The following is a 17500-nucleotide window of genomic DNA, read 5'->3' on the forward strand; positions in this document are numbered from 1 at the left end:
TGCCACTTATTAACGTCGTCTGTGATCGATTACTGAGCAGATGCACGGCAACATGGAATCAAATTAAGTGTTAAATAGTGGACGATAGCGCTACTTATTGAGGACTGAAACTTCAAATCAAATCTAAGGGTATAAAAATGCCTTTTTATTGAGCTTGCAATCTCGTTGCGAACGTGAAAAGGAATGGTTATTTGGAAGCACCGTGGGAATGAAAAGTGCGGATTAATCTTATGCGTAAGATATGTGTAATGAAGCAGTGTAAATATCGGTATTACTCGGGTATTCTCAGAAAAAATCCGAGTTGTAGTGAACAGAAGGCGAGCCTTTGACCTTCCGATGAATAGTTCGGATCTATACAGCTCTACCCACGAGCTATTGAGCTATAGGAGAATCGTGGGAGCAAATAAAATTGGCCATTTTTCGAGTTCATGTCTGCCTCCTCTTCAAAGCGAGCCTAAGAGCTAAGTTTTTCTTCGCAAAATTAGCCCTACTTTACACATGAATGAAAACTAATTTTCATTAGAAAAACTTAGACTCGCTTTTAAGAGGAGGCAGACTTGAACTCGGAAATGGCCTATAAGATTCAGTCCTGTGATATAGGTCCTGTATAGTGCAAAGACAAAGATGTCGAAAGGTAGCGGTCTCGCAATTCTCTGCTCGGCTCCAAGATATTTAGTTATCAGCGAAATCTCAGGCATACTCATTGACGTCTTTTTAACGTAAGCAACTTCCTGTACGTTAGCACGCTAGAGCTAGAGGGAAGTATGGGACAACGGTTTGCGAGGAATCTAGAGGATGCCAGATCAACCGTGGTTGCCCTGTGATCCCTTCGTGGAACGGATAAAATCTCCATACAAAATTATCTACCAGTTCCCTTTCATTTTTGTCTTGATTCAATATCTTTATTTTTTTAGTCCCGTTCCTTGTGCTAGTTTATTGGTAAGGATTGTGCAGGCAGCTTATCATCCCAATGGAAGACCTAAGGAGGTGGGTGCAAAGAATTCTCTGGACATTGAATCCTTTCCTTGTTATGAGTTTAAAGCACCTGAAGGCGCTGTTACACTCGACAATTTTTCTTGCAACTTTTTTTGCGACAAAAATTCTCACATTGCGAAACAAGTTGTCTCGTTTTCGATGATCGCATGAGGTTAAAGGAAGACTTTCATTGGCTGGTGCTGCAAACCGTTGTGACACCAGTTGCCGGACAGATGTTATACTATCCAATTCTTGAAGAATTCGTTGCAACGTTGCGTGAAGCGTTGCAGAAAGGAGAACTCAATTCTACTTTCCTCTACTGTTTCTGCAACTTGTCTCGCTACGATTTTAGCCTTTGCAAGGTGTCATCATCATATCTTTCCGAGTTTCCGAGTTTAAACTTTTTTATTTTTTATTTATTTATTTATTTTTTTATGGAGTAGCATGGTGCAGCTAGTACTTAAAGGTACCCTGCGAGCAGAGTCTCTTTCGATCTTCCTAGATAAGTCGGGAAGAGGAAAGTAGACTCTGCTCGCCGCCTCCACATTTTGTATTGAGCATGCGTTAAAAATTGAAAATTTATGTATCCGGTGTCAGTCATGCGTGACCAGTAGCCACAAAACGAAGAAGAAGAAGAAGTCGGAATGTTTTCGAACAACTCCGGCAAACACACGACAATCAAGGAATCATTTCATTGGAAACTCAAAATAGTCCATATATCTGAAAAATGCCATTTTATTTTTTTACTGAAAAATTTATAGGTTTCTGTCAGGCTAGTTTCTGTAACCGACCCATATAGGAAAAACTCATGGGAATTCTAACAGTTAAAATTGCCACGCTGTTGTAAATTTCAAAATATTGATGACGCGTGGCGACTGATCATGCGCAAAAATAAAAAAAAACAGGTTTGACAAGTCGAAACTGGACCGACTCATCCAATTCTTTGGATGAGCGGCAAATCAAAGAATGTGGAGGCGGCGAGCAGAGTCTACTTTCCTCTTCCCGACTTATCTAGGAAGATCGAAAGAGACTCTGCTCGCAGGGTAACTTAAAGGGGAACTGAAGGCAAAAATTAAGCATTTTTTTATTTACACTTTAGACCATGCACAATGTTTTCAACTTTTTTTTCTGGCATATCCGTCGTTTTTCCATCTAAAAAAATATTTTTACTCCGATTTTGAGCCATCAGCATAACGGCTCAGAATGGAGGAGTCAGCGGTCATTTTTGCAGCCCATGACGTATGATATGGGAAAGACATGATAGAGCGCCCCATATAGAAGCAGTGTTTTTGACTGATGTTTGTTGTGAATGTTGAGTCCGGGAAAAAACAGCAAAACAACGAATAAAATATGTCACAACAGGGTACTTATTTAGTTTTTGAGCCCGCACTGAAATGGCAGAAACAGCGGGAAAAGCCCAACTTCGGACGTAATTTTCTCGCAAAAAACAGAAAACGAAAAGAAACAAAAAAAACACCATGTTGGAAAAATTGCTGATTTTGTCCTTCAGTTCTCCTTTAAGCACTCGCGTTTTTGAGACGTGGACGGCAACCGGAAGAGACAGTGGTGTCTCCCAGATTTTTACACTAATCATCTGTAATTCGCCCTTTTCACACAGCGGCCATATTGTCCCGGGAGCCCAAAAAAGCTTTCTTTTAGCACGCCAAGCCTCGCCCCCATGGTTTCCACTGCGAGACTTGGCGTGGTAAAACAAAGCTCGTTTGGTCTCCCGGGACAATATGGCCGTCGTGTGACAAAAACGAATGGAGAAAAGATACTTATCAATGTAAATATGGTTGTGTGAAGACAAGTTAGAAGGTAAAACAGCTCACTTCCGGTTGCCGTCAGCTTTCTTCTGGTGTTGCTTACGTGTGCGCATGATCCTTGGGTCCCCTCACTTCTTTAGTCATGCGCAATGGGGAAGAGCTTTTAAGTCAAGATTGGCCATTGTATCACCATTTACGTGCGCATTAGGGATGCCCAAAAATTAACACGACGGTCTTTAATTTCCAAATTTCTTACTCTTAATAATTCACAGGCTTCAGAATTCAAAGAATCAGACTGGGAAGCCGAGGGACTCTTTCAGCCGAAACCAAACTACGCAGACGGTAAAACTTCAAATCCAACTATATACAACCAGAAACCCATAAGAGTTGAAACGTGTAACGCGCGTTCACAGCTTCCGAATATTCAGTGCGAACTGATTGGTTGAATGTTTCAGTGCTAAGTACCATATTTGGAAACCCCTCGCTCTTGTTGTTCCAAATATGGTACTTAGCAAATCGAATATTCAGAAGCTTGTTTCCCAACACACAAGGGGCCGTTACACGTTTCAACCCTTATGGGTTTCTGATACAACTAATCTTGGAAATGATTTTCAACAGAGTAAATGAATGTACAAAAGAGGCACCGTAGACTAACCCTTCAATGCAATGGGTTGGTAACTTAAACAGAGTTTAGCCTGTGCTTAACAAATCGCGTCTAGAGTTAGTGTTTAATTGTGACCGATTCTAGTCTATAAAGGTTTTTACTGCATAAAGTGTCGAGAAGGCAAGCGCATTAATCTACTTGAGGCAACACTGCTTTTGAAGAGATTTGACTCTGAAGATTAGTTCCGCTCCAGCTGTCGAAACGTCATTCATTGTCATCCAAAACAGTCCTTCTCAGGACTACACTCACGCGGACGATCGTTTTTCACTTGGCTATGATATGACTTCAAACCATTGACGATTTTACGTTTACTTTAACTGTAGAGCGAACTTTACCTGCATGACTCTGAATATGACTTTCCCTCAGGTTGTCGAAACGTCAGCCAATGTCATCCAAAACAGTCCTTTTCAGGACTACACTCATCTGGACGATCGTACTTTAATTCATTTTTAAAGGTATAAAATTATCGCCCTACAACGTCTCGAGGCTTGAGGTACGAAATCTATTGTGTATGGCCAATATGGCCACCGCGTGAATAAGCCCCATTCATTGACACAGCATTAATCACTTTACTGTGATTAGTGCTCGGGTTGTCGAAACGTCAGTGGTGGGTTTTGCGGAATCCAACGATTATGCACAATGAAATGTTCTCTCAAAGAATTATACACATAAATTAACTGAAAGTGAGTGAGAACCATTGCTGTAGATGATAGCTAACTGAAAATATATTTAGCCTTGCACAGTACGTATCGCTTTGTTCGCATTGGTTAGTGAGTATCAGCCAGGTTATTTAGTGTTCTGATTTTTTCGCACATGTTTTATTCAGCATAATTATGCGATCCCGCAAGTCAGGTCACATGCCTGGAAGTGTAGAAATCTTATGGCACTTTGTCAGCCAGTGAGAAGAGAAATGCAAAAGGAATCGCGATGTTTTCCCCCGCATTTTCCAGCGCTTTGGCTGAATTCTTATCACTGAATTTTTTTATTTCGGCTTTTTTAGGCACATATTTTTCTCTCTCGTGCGAGCCCACCCTAGGAGAGTGCCAGATATTCCATAGCATGGTCAAGAGACAAGCAATGAAAACAAGGGACGCAATTAAACTAATTGGCGACGGACAAGAACGGAAGTTAAAGAAAGATAAAGTTATAGAAAGCTGGATTAAGGTACGTATTGATATGAAATACTGTTATTCCCAAGGGATCACTTTGTTTCTTTAAGCCTAGTTTAATGGCTTAGCTCCCACGAGTCTCCTATAGCTCAGTGGTCGACCATCCGAACTAGAAATTGGAAGGTCGTAGGTTCTACTCCTACGGAGGAGTACTCGGATTGCTTTCCGAATATTCCCGAGTATCTGCTAGTCACCGTCGGAAAAAAACGCTTCGTTTCATTTACCGGGGTTAACATATAACACCTCTTTCAGTACAATCCCGAAAATAGTCCACTTCGATAATATAGATGTCGGAAAAGTTGTCAGAGGAACCCATTTAACGGCGTACCTCCCACGACTCTCCTATAGCGTAGAACAGCCGAACTAATAATGAAAAAGTCGAAGGTTCCACTTCTGAAAAGGAACACTCGGAATTTTTTTCCGAGTATCCCCGAGTCAACGTCGAAAAAAGTAGATCTCGTCATCGTTGAGTAAGGTTTTTAAGCTTATACTGTGTGGTTTTCCATTTTTGTTTCTCTTTCCCGTATCGTGCCTTTAGACTCGTCTCACTCGAAATATCGATGCTTTACCGTTGGATATGGACCTCAATTACGTCGCACTTTATCATATAATGCATGGACTGAAGGTAAATTTTGCTGCTTTCGCACTTGAAATAAGACAGCGTGCAACATTCTAAGGAGATGAACTTTATTTAAGTTTCTAGTCTGCCAGCGCTGGAGCACTAATTGGGGACTGAAATCAAGAAATTAACGCAAATTGAATCAAATGCTTGTTTTTGAGGAGAGCGGAAAACCGGAGTACCCGGAGAAAAATCTCTCAGAGCAGAGTAGACAACAGCAAACTCAACCCACATATGACGCCGAGTCTGGGAACCGAACCCGGGCCACATTCGTGGGAAACAAGTGCTCTCTCTGCACCCCAAATATTCTCTTACGTTTAGTGAACTTTGTATTTCGTTGCGTTTTCTGTCACCGTTATCATGAAAAATTCCTTCTTTAGATGGAGCAAGGGAGCGTTAACATGGTCTTCTGGCACTATTGTTTTAATCAGATTTGGCATGTGTGATGATGTGTTTCTTGTTTCAGATTTCTGTGGACGCTGCGCAGAATTTACCATGGGGTGGTTTTACCATGGCAACTTACTGTCTTTCCCCTCCGGGATGGTTTTACAAGGTGAAATAAGTTTGTTTTGTTTTGTTTTTGTCCTCCAAACCGCTACCCTTCACTCGTGCTGTCATTTGAATCTTCTGGCTTTTAAGGCCGTAATGAGTTCTCCTTACCGAGAGGGAGGTTTCTATGAAAGAACCTTGACGGCGATTGCCAGTACATATCGAACGTGGTGAGGCCAGTACAAGCGGTCCAGGTCAAGACTCTCCCTTACAGACCAACCTACAAGTTATTAAGACGTTGATTATATGGCCAGACAAGCAATAAAAGGGACAAAAATAAACTTGTAAATTTTGACTTCATCTTTGCTCGTAGCTTCCTCCGCTGAACGGTTATGCATTCTCTTTGCCTGTTTCCTTGTTTGTTTGTAAGTTCGGAGTACAAATGTTTTGATCTTTCAGCTTCATTGGTTATTTAAGCAATAGACCACAAGTTTCTATGGTTTATAGGTTGATAAACCACGCGGGATGCTGGTAGAACACGAAAAGAATTCGTAAATCACGAGCCGCAGGTGAGTGATTTACGAATTCTTCGAGTGTTCTTCCAACATTCCAAGTGGTTTAACATGCCTATAAACCATAGAAACCTGTGGTCTATTGCTTTTACATAATAATTCAGAAGACGCGCGATTTTTCCGAGAGTTTACTGGCACAATAAAACATAGGTGATTGACCAATCAGAGCGCGCGCATTGATTTGGTTATTATATAAAAGTAAATAAATATTAGATAGAGACAAAGGAGTGAGCGCAAAGGGAACATGTGGCCCGTGCAATAAAATAAAAAGATACTAATGGAATTGCGAAAATCACGGATGGTGGCACGGGCATTTACGAGAAAGGCATATCTGTATTGAAAGTGGTGTCCAATAAGATGAAGTGGATAGCACGTAGCCGAAATTCTTAAATATCTTCAGGCCAAAGAATTTGTCAGGAGCGGCTAGTTTGCACATGGTGTTCAGGGCCCGGTTGTTCAAAAGCCGATTAGCACTAATCCCAGATTAAAAATTAACCAAGGAGTTTATTTCTCAACTCCCACATGCTGTGCAACGCTGATATTCGGCGAAACTTTACATTAGAAGAAGTCAATCTTAAAAAACAAAAAAAAGGCAAAAGAAACTTTCACCAAAAAGGTGAAAACATGAAGCCAAAGTTTACGCTAATCCTAGATTAAGTTAATCGGTTTTCGAACAACTGGGCCCAGGGTTACAGAATTGCTAATCTCGATAGTAAAATCTAGACCGCAGTCAACATTGATTTTGGCCAGTCAAATTCTACAATCTGGTCATTCCCAATCCTAACAACATGCGCATACGTATCCAGCGCCTAAATGACCGGACCACATGGACAACAGAATTTTTGGAACTTTTTTTTTTCTTTAATCCGGTTTTCAGGGTGAGCGAATGGACCCTTTAAACTACGTAACTACCCCACTTTACTCTAGCAGCATTGCGTGCCCTGTTTGGCGTCAGGGACTGAAGGTCAGTACCGTACTTTTAGTGGCCCACATCATTGCTTTTGAAATAGAGGTTTTGCACGGCAGCCATGTTGCATGGCAGGAACAATAGATTCGTTTTCCTATGGGAACAAATGTTCTTCCTATTTTCGTTGTTCCTGCCATGCAACATGGCTGCCGTGCGAAACCTCTATAAATGTACATTTGAAGTGCGAGTTATTAAAAAAATGGAGAAGTGATCCTCGCCCTTAGAGCAAGTTTCAATCGAGTGTCGTAAAACCAAAAGCAAAGTAATTACTTTGGCCAATCAAAAAGGACGGAGACAATCCAGTGAACCAATCAAAACTCGAAGTAATTACACGTAGCCGACGCAAAGCGCGGGAAAATGTGCACTCGTGAGCCACGATTGGTTTTAGTTTCACTTCTGATTGGTTGAAAAAGTGGCGCGAGAACTTTGAACCAATCACTGAGTGAAGTAATGCAAGACCAAAGTAATTCGCTAATTACTTTCGACACTCAATTGAAAACCGCTCTATCTGCACAATTCAAGCAATAGTCCAGTATCAAGTTCTCCATGACCGCTAAATAAAAACACGGAGGACGCATTTTTACAGGGTTAGCCTCCATCTGAAGTGAATATACAGGATTCACAAATTCCAGCGAGAAGATAACTTGTTTACTACTTTGTCTATTGTTTAGTTTCAAATTTCAGGCACCTTCCTACCGGTATTTGTAAATATATTCACTTCAGATGGAGGCTAATCCTGTAAAAATGCGTCCTCAATGTTTTTATACAGCGGTCATGGAGAACTTGAAAGTGGAGTATTGTATATCTTTTAGACACTTGATAAATTCAGGTGACTCCAGCGGGATTCGAACCCATGACCCTCTGCGATGCTGGTGCAATGCACTACAAACTGAGCTTTGAAGCCACTCAGTTGGGAGCAGGTCAATTTGTTGGGCTCAGGTGTTCCAGTGAAGGAGTCGATGAATGAAGTTAATGTATATTTCAAGCGCGCGTTATAGACGAAATGTCATGGGTTTGAATCCCGTTGCACCCAACTGAATTTTTTAGGTGTCTATAAGAGATAATTGCTTAAACTCTCCAGTTAAGTGCGAGGTTCAGTTCTCCAATGCATTTTCATCATTCTTTCTGTGTACTGTTCAACTTAATTGCGACCAGTTGGTCCAAAGTTGGCCATCGGCCCCTCAGCAACTTCGCGAACCCAGTTTCTCTATCTTTCATCTCTGGTCGTCATTCTGGCCTCTCAGGGTTACGTATAGCTTTTGGCCACAGTTAAGACAGTATTACAGCCGGTAATCATTTTGTAAATGATTTCCATTGAGTACTGATATTTTTCCCTGTTCTTACCTTCTCGATGCTGTTCCCAAAAACTGATAAAGAACCTGTATTCACTAGGTGAACCAAAAATGAAAATCAAATTGACATGCGTCACATTTGTGTTTCGCACCGGCTAATCTTCGTCTCGGTAGTCGATCCTAAAATCTGGTCAACTAGATTGAAAAGCTAAATCGGCCTAAGGAAAGAAAAGAAAGTCATCTTGAAAACAACTAATTGCCTTTTCAAGTCAGTTAACATGCGCCAACACAATCATGTGCCCATGTAGCAGTTTCTTCGTTTTCTTTGCAGGTTTTTCCTCGCCGCACCTATCACAGATACATGGTAATAATTATCCATTTACACGAGTTGGTAGTGGACACAAGTCAAATTAAAATAAGCTGCAGTTTAAAGGGACAGGTAAGCTGATAGGGATACGTCATGACTACTTTATGCCAGCAACAGCACCAGCCTCAGCATCTGCTCCCCTCTCATCTGCACCCCTCCCCCCTCCTCTCCCCAAGCACTGGTATTCTTGGTGTCGACCTGTTTTATGTAAACCCTGTTAATAATAGGCTTAGCTTTTATTGTTTCCGGGACTAGGTTTCTTTGTTTTCCGTCTCTGTCTGTTTTTGCTGTTTCTTTCTTCTCTTCTTTTTTTGGTTTAACCAGTCCTTTGAGGTCCTGCAAATGGTATAAATCGACCCCACAACGCCGGAGCTAATTTTGTTCATTAAAGTGCGAAGAGGTTTGGTGGCATCGGCGTGATTGGGGGTTTCGGGTCAGTTGTTCGAGAGGTACCTATGGCGACATGCTGCCTATTTCCTTTACCTTTTAGTGCCGTATCTTGGGCTTCTGCTTTGTTGAGGCTAAAGCATGTCTCAAAATCAGCACATTTTTTCTTTAATTTATTTTATTTTATTTTTTGACTCCGTAGGCATGGACTGCAGTTCAAGTTTTCAATGAAGGTTATGTCATTGGTGGCTCTTATCTGCTTCCTCTGTATTCAGGGGAACCCCCCGAGGTAGGGTTTGTCAATTTTTTTTTTTTTTTTCAGTCTTCACGACATTGTCCTCAGACTCAGAACCATGAGGCAACACTTTTCAACCAGTATATCCTATAGAATAAAAAGAGATTAAAACATAATAAAAGTCATTAATTAAGGTCCTGCATCAGCGCAATCCACTTGACAAGCGTTATAGAAGGGCGTTGCCTTCAATTGCGTGGATGAAGCCTCGTAGAACATCTTCTTCTACTTGAAACTTGAGAATTAACAGAATCTCAACATTCCTTTCTAAAGGACTGAGTGATACAGTAACACTTCCTTAATGAAATGATGAGTGGGACATTTTGGTATTATATCCGTATAGTTTGGAAAAACTGTAACTTTTTCTTTGCGATTTTTGATTCGCAGGCCGTACTTAATTCTCTTCAGAGCGAGAATTGTGTTAATGTTCTTGCTTCCTTTCGACGGAGAAAAGTGGTTAGTTGTTTAGCTTACTGAGCTTTCTTCTATCTTTACAATTACTCAAACATTAGCCTACCTTGTCCACGCGATTTAATTACTGTTTGAATGGCCGTATTTATTCTAGAGGACGTCTAAGACGTCTCAGACGTCTAAGACATCTTAGACGTCTTAGACGGCTAGTATAAATACGGGAAATAAGGTGGACTCATTAAACGTCAGACGAATTAAACGTCTCAAGTTAAGTGCGTCTGAACGACGCACTTAACAGACGTCTAAGCCGTCTAGTATAAAGACGAGACGCACTAAACTGGGACGCACTTAGCAATGAAGTGCACACAGTCTCTTTGGTGATTAAATTTCAGTATCTTTTGAAGAAAATTGTGAATTTGTTTTTTAGCCGTCGAAGTTAAGTGCGTCCCGTATTTATATTAGTCGCACTTACGGCCAGACGTTTAATGCATAAATGCATAAATACGGCCAATGGCTCGATTTAAGCTAGAGACGTATCTATTCATCCGTCCAGTCCATAAATGCTAGGAACGAATCATCCGCCTGGGATTAGCTTGGGCAAATTAAGATAGTTGATCCGAGGGATCATCCGTCTAAACAAATTATCCACGGAAGTTCGTCTACCAAGACAAACTATCCAGACAGTTCGTCTAGACGGAAGATCCCTCTGTCTTTCCGTATTTATACACAGACGGATTATCAGACGAACTACCGTCCTTTGCATGCCCAGGTTCCGCTTAATGTGGTGAAGAACTGTTTTTTAAAGATATAATCTTACAAGAAAGTACTATATTGTACAGTTATCTAGACTTGTCTCATCACTGATCTTATCAGGATCCCTGGCCATCTAAATTGTTGAGAGGATACTTCTCTTTACATTAGTTTCACATTGTTGATTGCTTTTGCTCAATTCTTCCTGTTCAACTGAATTCCATAGAATATATGAAATGACTATATATTTGAACTATGGAAATTGAAATACGTGAAAGTTGGAGATTATCCAGTTGAACAGCAACTTGTAAAGCAGTTGCGAAGGAAGTCTGAAAACAACAGTGCGGCGTGCAATCGCAGGGTCCTGGGTTCGAGCCGGGTTCGAGCCCCGTTCAAGCCTTTTTTTTTTTCTCAGGCTTTCTTTCCAACTGCTTAAGTTGTTGCTTAACCCTTTAATTCCCACGATCGGAAAGTTCATTCTCCCAACTAGTACCACAGAGTTCTTTGTTGGCTAGTCATGAGAATTTGGTGTTACATCAAGACCACACTTCTTAAGTTGATAATAATCTTCATTCTTAATACCTTTCTGACTGATATTTCATTGAAATTGTGAAGAGAATTTACATTCTGATCACTTCTGAGAGTCAAAGGGTTAAAGTAACTGCGATGATCTTTAACTCTCGTGTATTCGTGTCCACATGTCAATTTTGATAGAGAACTGGTTGTTTGATTAATACTCTGCTCATTAGATTAAATTCGTCGAGGGAAGTTCAGTTTATGTGCGATTATCAGATGCTAGAAGAGATGATGAACTTCCTGCAGCAAAGGTGAAGAAAATCACACTTCCGTTTGTTTTGTTTGTTTCTTTGTTTGTGTTTTTTTTTTTTCGCTGAGGTTGTCTTGTGATGGCCAAGTGCTTATACAAGTATCGTGCTATTATCCCACTTGCACAAGGATGGACAATTTTTATTTTCTTTCATTGATTGATCGATTGATTGATTTATTTAACTCTTACAACGATCTTACTCCAACAAAAAATAACTTTAAACTACCGGACTGTAATTTATGTCTACATTAATCTTCGAAGAACGCGTTTGTATCCGATTTCAGAATCGCTTATTTTTATTCTCAAATTTCTTGGGTGCCGCCATTTTAAATAATTGTGACGTGTAAAGGTTGCACTATTACGAAAGCTAAAACATCGCAATTATTCAAGATGGCGGTGCCCGAGAAATTTGAAATTGAAAATAAGCGATCCCAAAATTCACTTTTTTACTTTACTCTGATTCTGTTTGTGCGACACATTTCTTTATTGTCTTCTGCAAAGCAAAACCATTTGATTAGGTAAAAACACCTCCTTCGAAATGGCCGCCATTGATCTTTTGTTTCCTTTCAAATAGACCATTTCCGAAATTCTCACGGCTGGACTGGGTCTAGCATGAAATGGAGGCTAACGCTGGCAAATCTTTTCAGACACAAATGGGCCATTTCGGAGTTGCTGTTTGTCTCGGTTTCGAAGTGAGTCTTGGTGCTCAACTATTGTAAGGGAAATGAGTTTGATTTGCATAAGAATACGCAACTCATTTCCATTTGAATGGTTGTGCACCAGGACTCACTTTGAAACCGAGGCAAACAGCAACTCGGAAATGGGCTATTAATTTGCCCGCGTTTGTCTCCATTTCATGCTAGGTCCAGTCCAGCCGTGAGAATTCGAAAATGGTCTATTAGCCCTTGTTGCCTCGTTCTTAAACTCAAATTCATAGAGGATATTACATGGCCGCGCGGGGATAGTGCTGCAAGTATCTCTCACGAGCGAGCGAAGCTCACTCGCGAGAGATACTTTCAGCATGAGAAGATAAAATTCGTATCCCCAAGCGGCCATGTAATGTTCTGTGTATTATATAGATATTGCTGAAATGTATAGATTTAAAACAACTCGTTTTATTCAGTTTCGAAATGATGAAAAGGTGGTCACCAACCGCTAAAACACGCATGTTGTGTAACATGAAACAAGATATGAAAGTTATGAAAAACAAATCATGATAATGTCAAATTTTGCAATAAAAATGTTAATGTAGTAGAGAAGAATTATATTAAAGCACAAAAGTATCTTACAATGAAGAGAAAGCTCGCGTTTTATTGGCTAATCGTGTTGGTTACCATGACAACACCTATATCCCCACATGTGAAAGATATAAATGATGTGTTCACTGCGCGCAGTGAAGATATGATATTTTAGTAAAAGGAGAAATCCTGGTATTTCATCAATATCTATATAATAAAAAAGAATATTTAACCTTAAACGAGGCAGTACGGGCTAAATGGCAAACAAACTAAAGAATACGAAAACGGTGGCCATTTTGGAGTCGACAGTCGACGTCATGGAGGTCGTGCCTCCCTGAATCGACTTTTTCCTTTATACATAAATTCTTTATTCTGCTTCCTAGCTAGATTAGCTTCGTAATTATTTTCTAGGGGGGCATTGTACCTTGTAATACCTCAACAATGTCCCTGCTACTCCCCCGCCTCGTCCCGGGGGGTTATTTCATGTATCTTTATTTACGTGTGGTACAAATAAACTTTTTTGTTTTTGTGGTGGTTGTTTGAATAAGATGTACGCTTATGCTTACTGCAGATTAACTCGAGGTTATGATCCTTTAATGACGTTTGCAATTGGATAAACTTTGAGGTTTCGAATATGATGCATATCATTTTGGTAATGCTGAATCATATGATAATTTCTTTTGCATTTTTTATTTTTTTATTTTTTTTGGCAGACAAAGGTGAGGCAAGATTACTTACCCAGAGAAAAACTTGACAAATACCTCACCATCAACCCTTCTTCCTCACTCAGTTCTTTGGTGCCTCGCGGAATGACCGAGGACGAGTTCACCGCGGAGGTTACCTCCAAATTTAAGACTGTAAGTTTGTTTGTTTGTTTGTTTTTTTTTTTTAAATTCACGCGATAAGACCCGTTTTAAGCGTCGCATTTTACATGTGCCGAATCTAATGCAAATGAGAAAAATCTATTATTCTTTCTAGGGGCTCCGCACAAAATAGCCTTAGAACGCTGATTACGCAACCTTAGCATACCGCGTGCAGTCCGTAGCAATCCTTCACGTGTCCCAGGGTAATGGGACTCTTATATAAGGCCACTCCCTTATCACTAGAGCTCATTCAGTCTTTTCGGAGTTACGAATTCTCCTTTTCGCGTCCCACCCACCTCCCCGCAGAGATGAACCAGCACTCCGAACGGAGCTCCCCGCTCCTAACCGCCTTGGGCTGAGACTCCCATATCGTATCTAGTCTAAGGCATTGTTTGCGGATGATCCTGTTGAGAATATATCACTATTTTCGCTCATTTGCATTACATTCTGCACATGTAGAATGCGACGTTTAAAACGGGCCTAAGGAGAGTATGTACTAAAACCAGCAACACCGGAACACTCCGGAACACCCTGGAAGTAACCCAAAATTCTCAATTTGGCTAACCCTAGGCCTAGCTAGGCCTTAAGTTGGTTTTTAAGCCTATGGTTAGCACACCGGAACACTCCGGAACACCGGGGAAGTAACCCAAAACCCTCAATTAGGCCTAGGCCTAGAAACCAACTTAAGGCCTAACTAGGCCTAGGGTTAGCCAAATTGAGAATTTTGGGTTACTTCCAGGGTGTTCCAGAGTGTTCCGATGTTCCGGAGTGTTCCGGTGTTCCGGTGTTCCGGTGTTCCTGGTTTTAGTACATGCCCCTAAGGAGCTATATTTTTGTCTTCTTGTGCATCTGTGTATCATGTGCAAGACCATTATATCAAAGTGCAGCCAACTTTCATGGAAGTAAAGTTGATGTATCTTTCTAAATCATGAACTTTTTTTGTGGTGAACTTACTTGTTCCTTTGTGTTCATCTGAAGTTACAAAAAATCGCAACAGTCCGCTAATTTAGTATAGATTTTGCGGGAAAATGCTTATAAAAGTGACTATGGGAAATATTATTTCACTTCGATGGTAATAAGATCAATTTTGTCGCCCCATCACGGTATTCAAACTCCAAAAGAACTTTTGATCGAGCAGAAGAGCGGAAGGTCTTAGCAAATTAATATTGGCACGAAAGGAAAATTGATCAGCCACTATTTGTGAAAGTGGTCTGTAATTAATAACTTAAACTGATGAGAGAGTAGTGGTGTGTGGTGTAAACAGATACGGAGCGAAAAGATAAACCGGAATGGACTCGTACCGAAATGAAAACGGAACCGGTTGGGATGTCATGTTGGCACTCCCGTGGTTCAAAGTGTAAACTGTCGGACAATAATGTTTTCAGACCATTACGATCGATGTTGAATTGTTTGCAACATTCTCACAACCTTAAGAGCTTTCGTTCGTCTGGTTGGGTTTCCTTACGACATGTTTCTTCTTTGCCTGTGTCCTTCTTCCTCTGTTTTTGTTTGTGCAAATTGAAGAAATCGTTATCTATTTTCTTTGTGTCGGCAGTTGACAAGTGAAATGTTAGATTCATACCAGAGGGACGCACAACAGCAAAGGACATGACGCACAATGATTCAAGCAGAGGTTCATCAACATACAATCAAATTCCCCACTTAATATTCGTTGATGGCTAAATTTATATGTCGTTTTAGCGCGTTCCATCCCTAGGCCCTGTGGACCAAAATCTCCGTTCTCGATATTTATTTTTGAAAAGCGTGGACGCATCTTGTTGTAGACAATATAAGGGCATTTTAAGGGCGAAGCTGTTTGGGAGAGGGGGGTAGGCCATGCGAAAAGAACTTGAGTCGGATGTAAAATCCTGGATATTGCAATTATTCATTTGCCACGTTATGCATGAAATCTCGCAATCTAATTGGATAATTTGCCGTTGCTGACAAGAGTCTCGACAACGCTACTCGTGCCTTGCTCTCGTCAATGTGTCACGTAATTGTAATAGCCAATCACAAACGCCCATTTTGGGAAATAAACCAATGGGATTGCGAGAAGTTAGAGGCAACGCTTGCTTATTCTCTATGTCACGGTCTCTTAGAAGTTGTGGTAATAAACAAAGCGAATGTGGTTCACCGTTGTCTGTGCTCTTATCGACAACTATTTTCGTCACCACAGCGGTCAAAATTTGTTGTGGAGACTCTCGGCCACATTTTGACCACTGTGATGACGAATATCGTAGTCGATAAGAGTATACACAACGCTGAACCACATTCGATTTGTTTAATTGTTCAGTCATATGCCACACAGCTCCTAACCACCTCTAGTAAAGTATGCACCTCTATTGTGTTTAGCCTTTAGGCTCCATTGTTTCCGTTATATACTTCCAGAAACCCATAAGGATTGAAACGTGTAACGGCCCCTTGTGTGCTGGGAAACAAACTTCTGAATATTCAAATTTGCTAAGTACCATATTTGGAACAACAAAAACGAGGGGTTTCCAAATATGGTACTTAGCACTGAAACATTCAACCAATCAGTTCGCACTGAATATTCGGAAACTGTGAACGTGCGTTACACGTTTCAGTCCTTATGGGTTTCTGATACTTCTTGTGCCCATTGTTTGCTGAACCAATAACGAGAGCCGTTATGATAGCTGCGTGCTGACCCACCTTTTGTCACGTGAAAATTGCTTGATGCGTCTGTTTTGATAAAGAAAGGAAAGAGGGCTCCCCTGGTGACAACTTATCTGCAAATAAACAAGGTTTTAATGAATATTATCAGAAGGACAATTTTGGCAAGGCAATACGAAGAACTCTTAAGCCGTTTTACCGTCGTGAGAGTTGCCAAGGCTTTCTGGGCGTCGCATCTCAGTGGGTCGAATAACATACAATTCTCCACATGTTTTTCTGGAATTATTCTATTTAGAATTATCATTAGCATATACGTACAGTGGAAAGCGTAGAAGACGCGCACAGATTGGCGACTCAAACTTTGCTGGAATATCCTCTGCTAATCACCTCCGAGCAACTCGCGCGGGATTTCCGCCCAAAAATATTAGCCACTATCAAAAATACCATAATACTCTTTATTTGCCCCTCCCCTATTTTGCATAAGCATTGTTGCCAGTTTCTCTTGGAACCATATTGTCCCAACAGAAAATAAAAACAGTGCTTATGCAAAATCTTGGAGGGACAAACAAGGGGTATTATAATATTTTTGATGTTGGCTAATAGGCCATTTCCGAGTTCATGTCTGCCTCCTCTTCAAGCGAGTCTAAGTGCGAACTTTTTCTTGTGAAAATTAGTTTTCGTTCATATGTAAAGTGGAACTAATTACCATCACGAAAACTGCGCACTTAGATTCGCTTTGAAGAGGTGGCTGACATGAACTCGGAAATGGCCTATTGTAATCGTTGCAGGAATAAATGAGTTAAAATCATCTTTTAGTGCTATATTATCTCACAGTTTTAGTATATACTAAAACACGGCCTGGTAATATCCATCACTAGCCACCTCCACTTCGGTGAATTGTTATTAATTATTATCATTATCATTATTGTCGTCGTCTTCGTCGGCGGCGTCGTCGTCGTCGTAGTCATCGGCATCGTCTTCGGCATCGTCGTCGTCGTCGTCATAATTATCGGCATCGTCTTCGGCATCGTCGTCGTCGTCGTCATAATTGGGAGCTTACGAAACGACGACGCCGACGGCAACGACGACGGTACAAAACAATAGGTTTAGTGAGCAAAAACAATGCCCCTGCACGCTCTGCACGTGCGTTTACATGTTGGTACATTTCTTTGCCGTCATCTCCTAAATGACGACGTGAAATTACCAAATTCAAGGTTCTGTG

At 40.8% G+C, this 17500-nt stretch overlaps 1 protein-coding gene across 1 annotated transcript in view; it reads left to right on the forward strand.

Moving 5' to 3' along the window:
- The window catches only part of LOC137974297 (uncharacterized), a 77289-nt gene extending 61583 nt beyond the window's left edge, over positions 1 to 15706 (forward strand). Inside the window, exons 30-41 of the mRNA XM_068821182.1 lie at positions 915 to 987; positions 3014 to 3083; positions 4406 to 4569; positions 5113 to 5199; positions 5660 to 5746; positions 7132 to 7218; positions 8845 to 8952; positions 9470 to 9556; positions 9947 to 10015; positions 11470 to 11547; positions 13498 to 13641; positions 15203 to 15706. Coding sequence (XP_068677283.1) covers positions 915 to 987; positions 3014 to 3083; positions 4406 to 4569; positions 5113 to 5199; positions 5660 to 5746; positions 7132 to 7218; positions 8845 to 8952; positions 9470 to 9556; positions 9947 to 10015; positions 11470 to 11547; positions 13498 to 13641; positions 15203 to 15259 — 1111 coding nt within the window. The 3' untranslated portion in view covers positions 15260 to 15706. The remainder of the gene's footprint in view (positions 1 to 914; positions 988 to 3013; positions 3084 to 4405; positions 4570 to 5112; positions 5200 to 5659; positions 5747 to 7131; positions 7219 to 8844; positions 8953 to 9469; positions 9557 to 9946; positions 10016 to 11469; positions 11548 to 13497; positions 13642 to 15202) is intronic.
- The last annotated feature ends 1794 nt before the right edge of the window (positions 15707 to 17500 follow it).

This window comes from Montipora foliosa, chromosome 10 (genome assembly GCF_036669935.1).
Source record: "Montipora foliosa isolate CH-2021 chromosome 10, ASM3666993v2, whole genome shotgun sequence".
Classification (NCBI taxonomy): Eukaryota; Metazoa; Cnidaria; class Anthozoa; order Scleractinia; family Acroporidae; genus Montipora; species Montipora foliosa.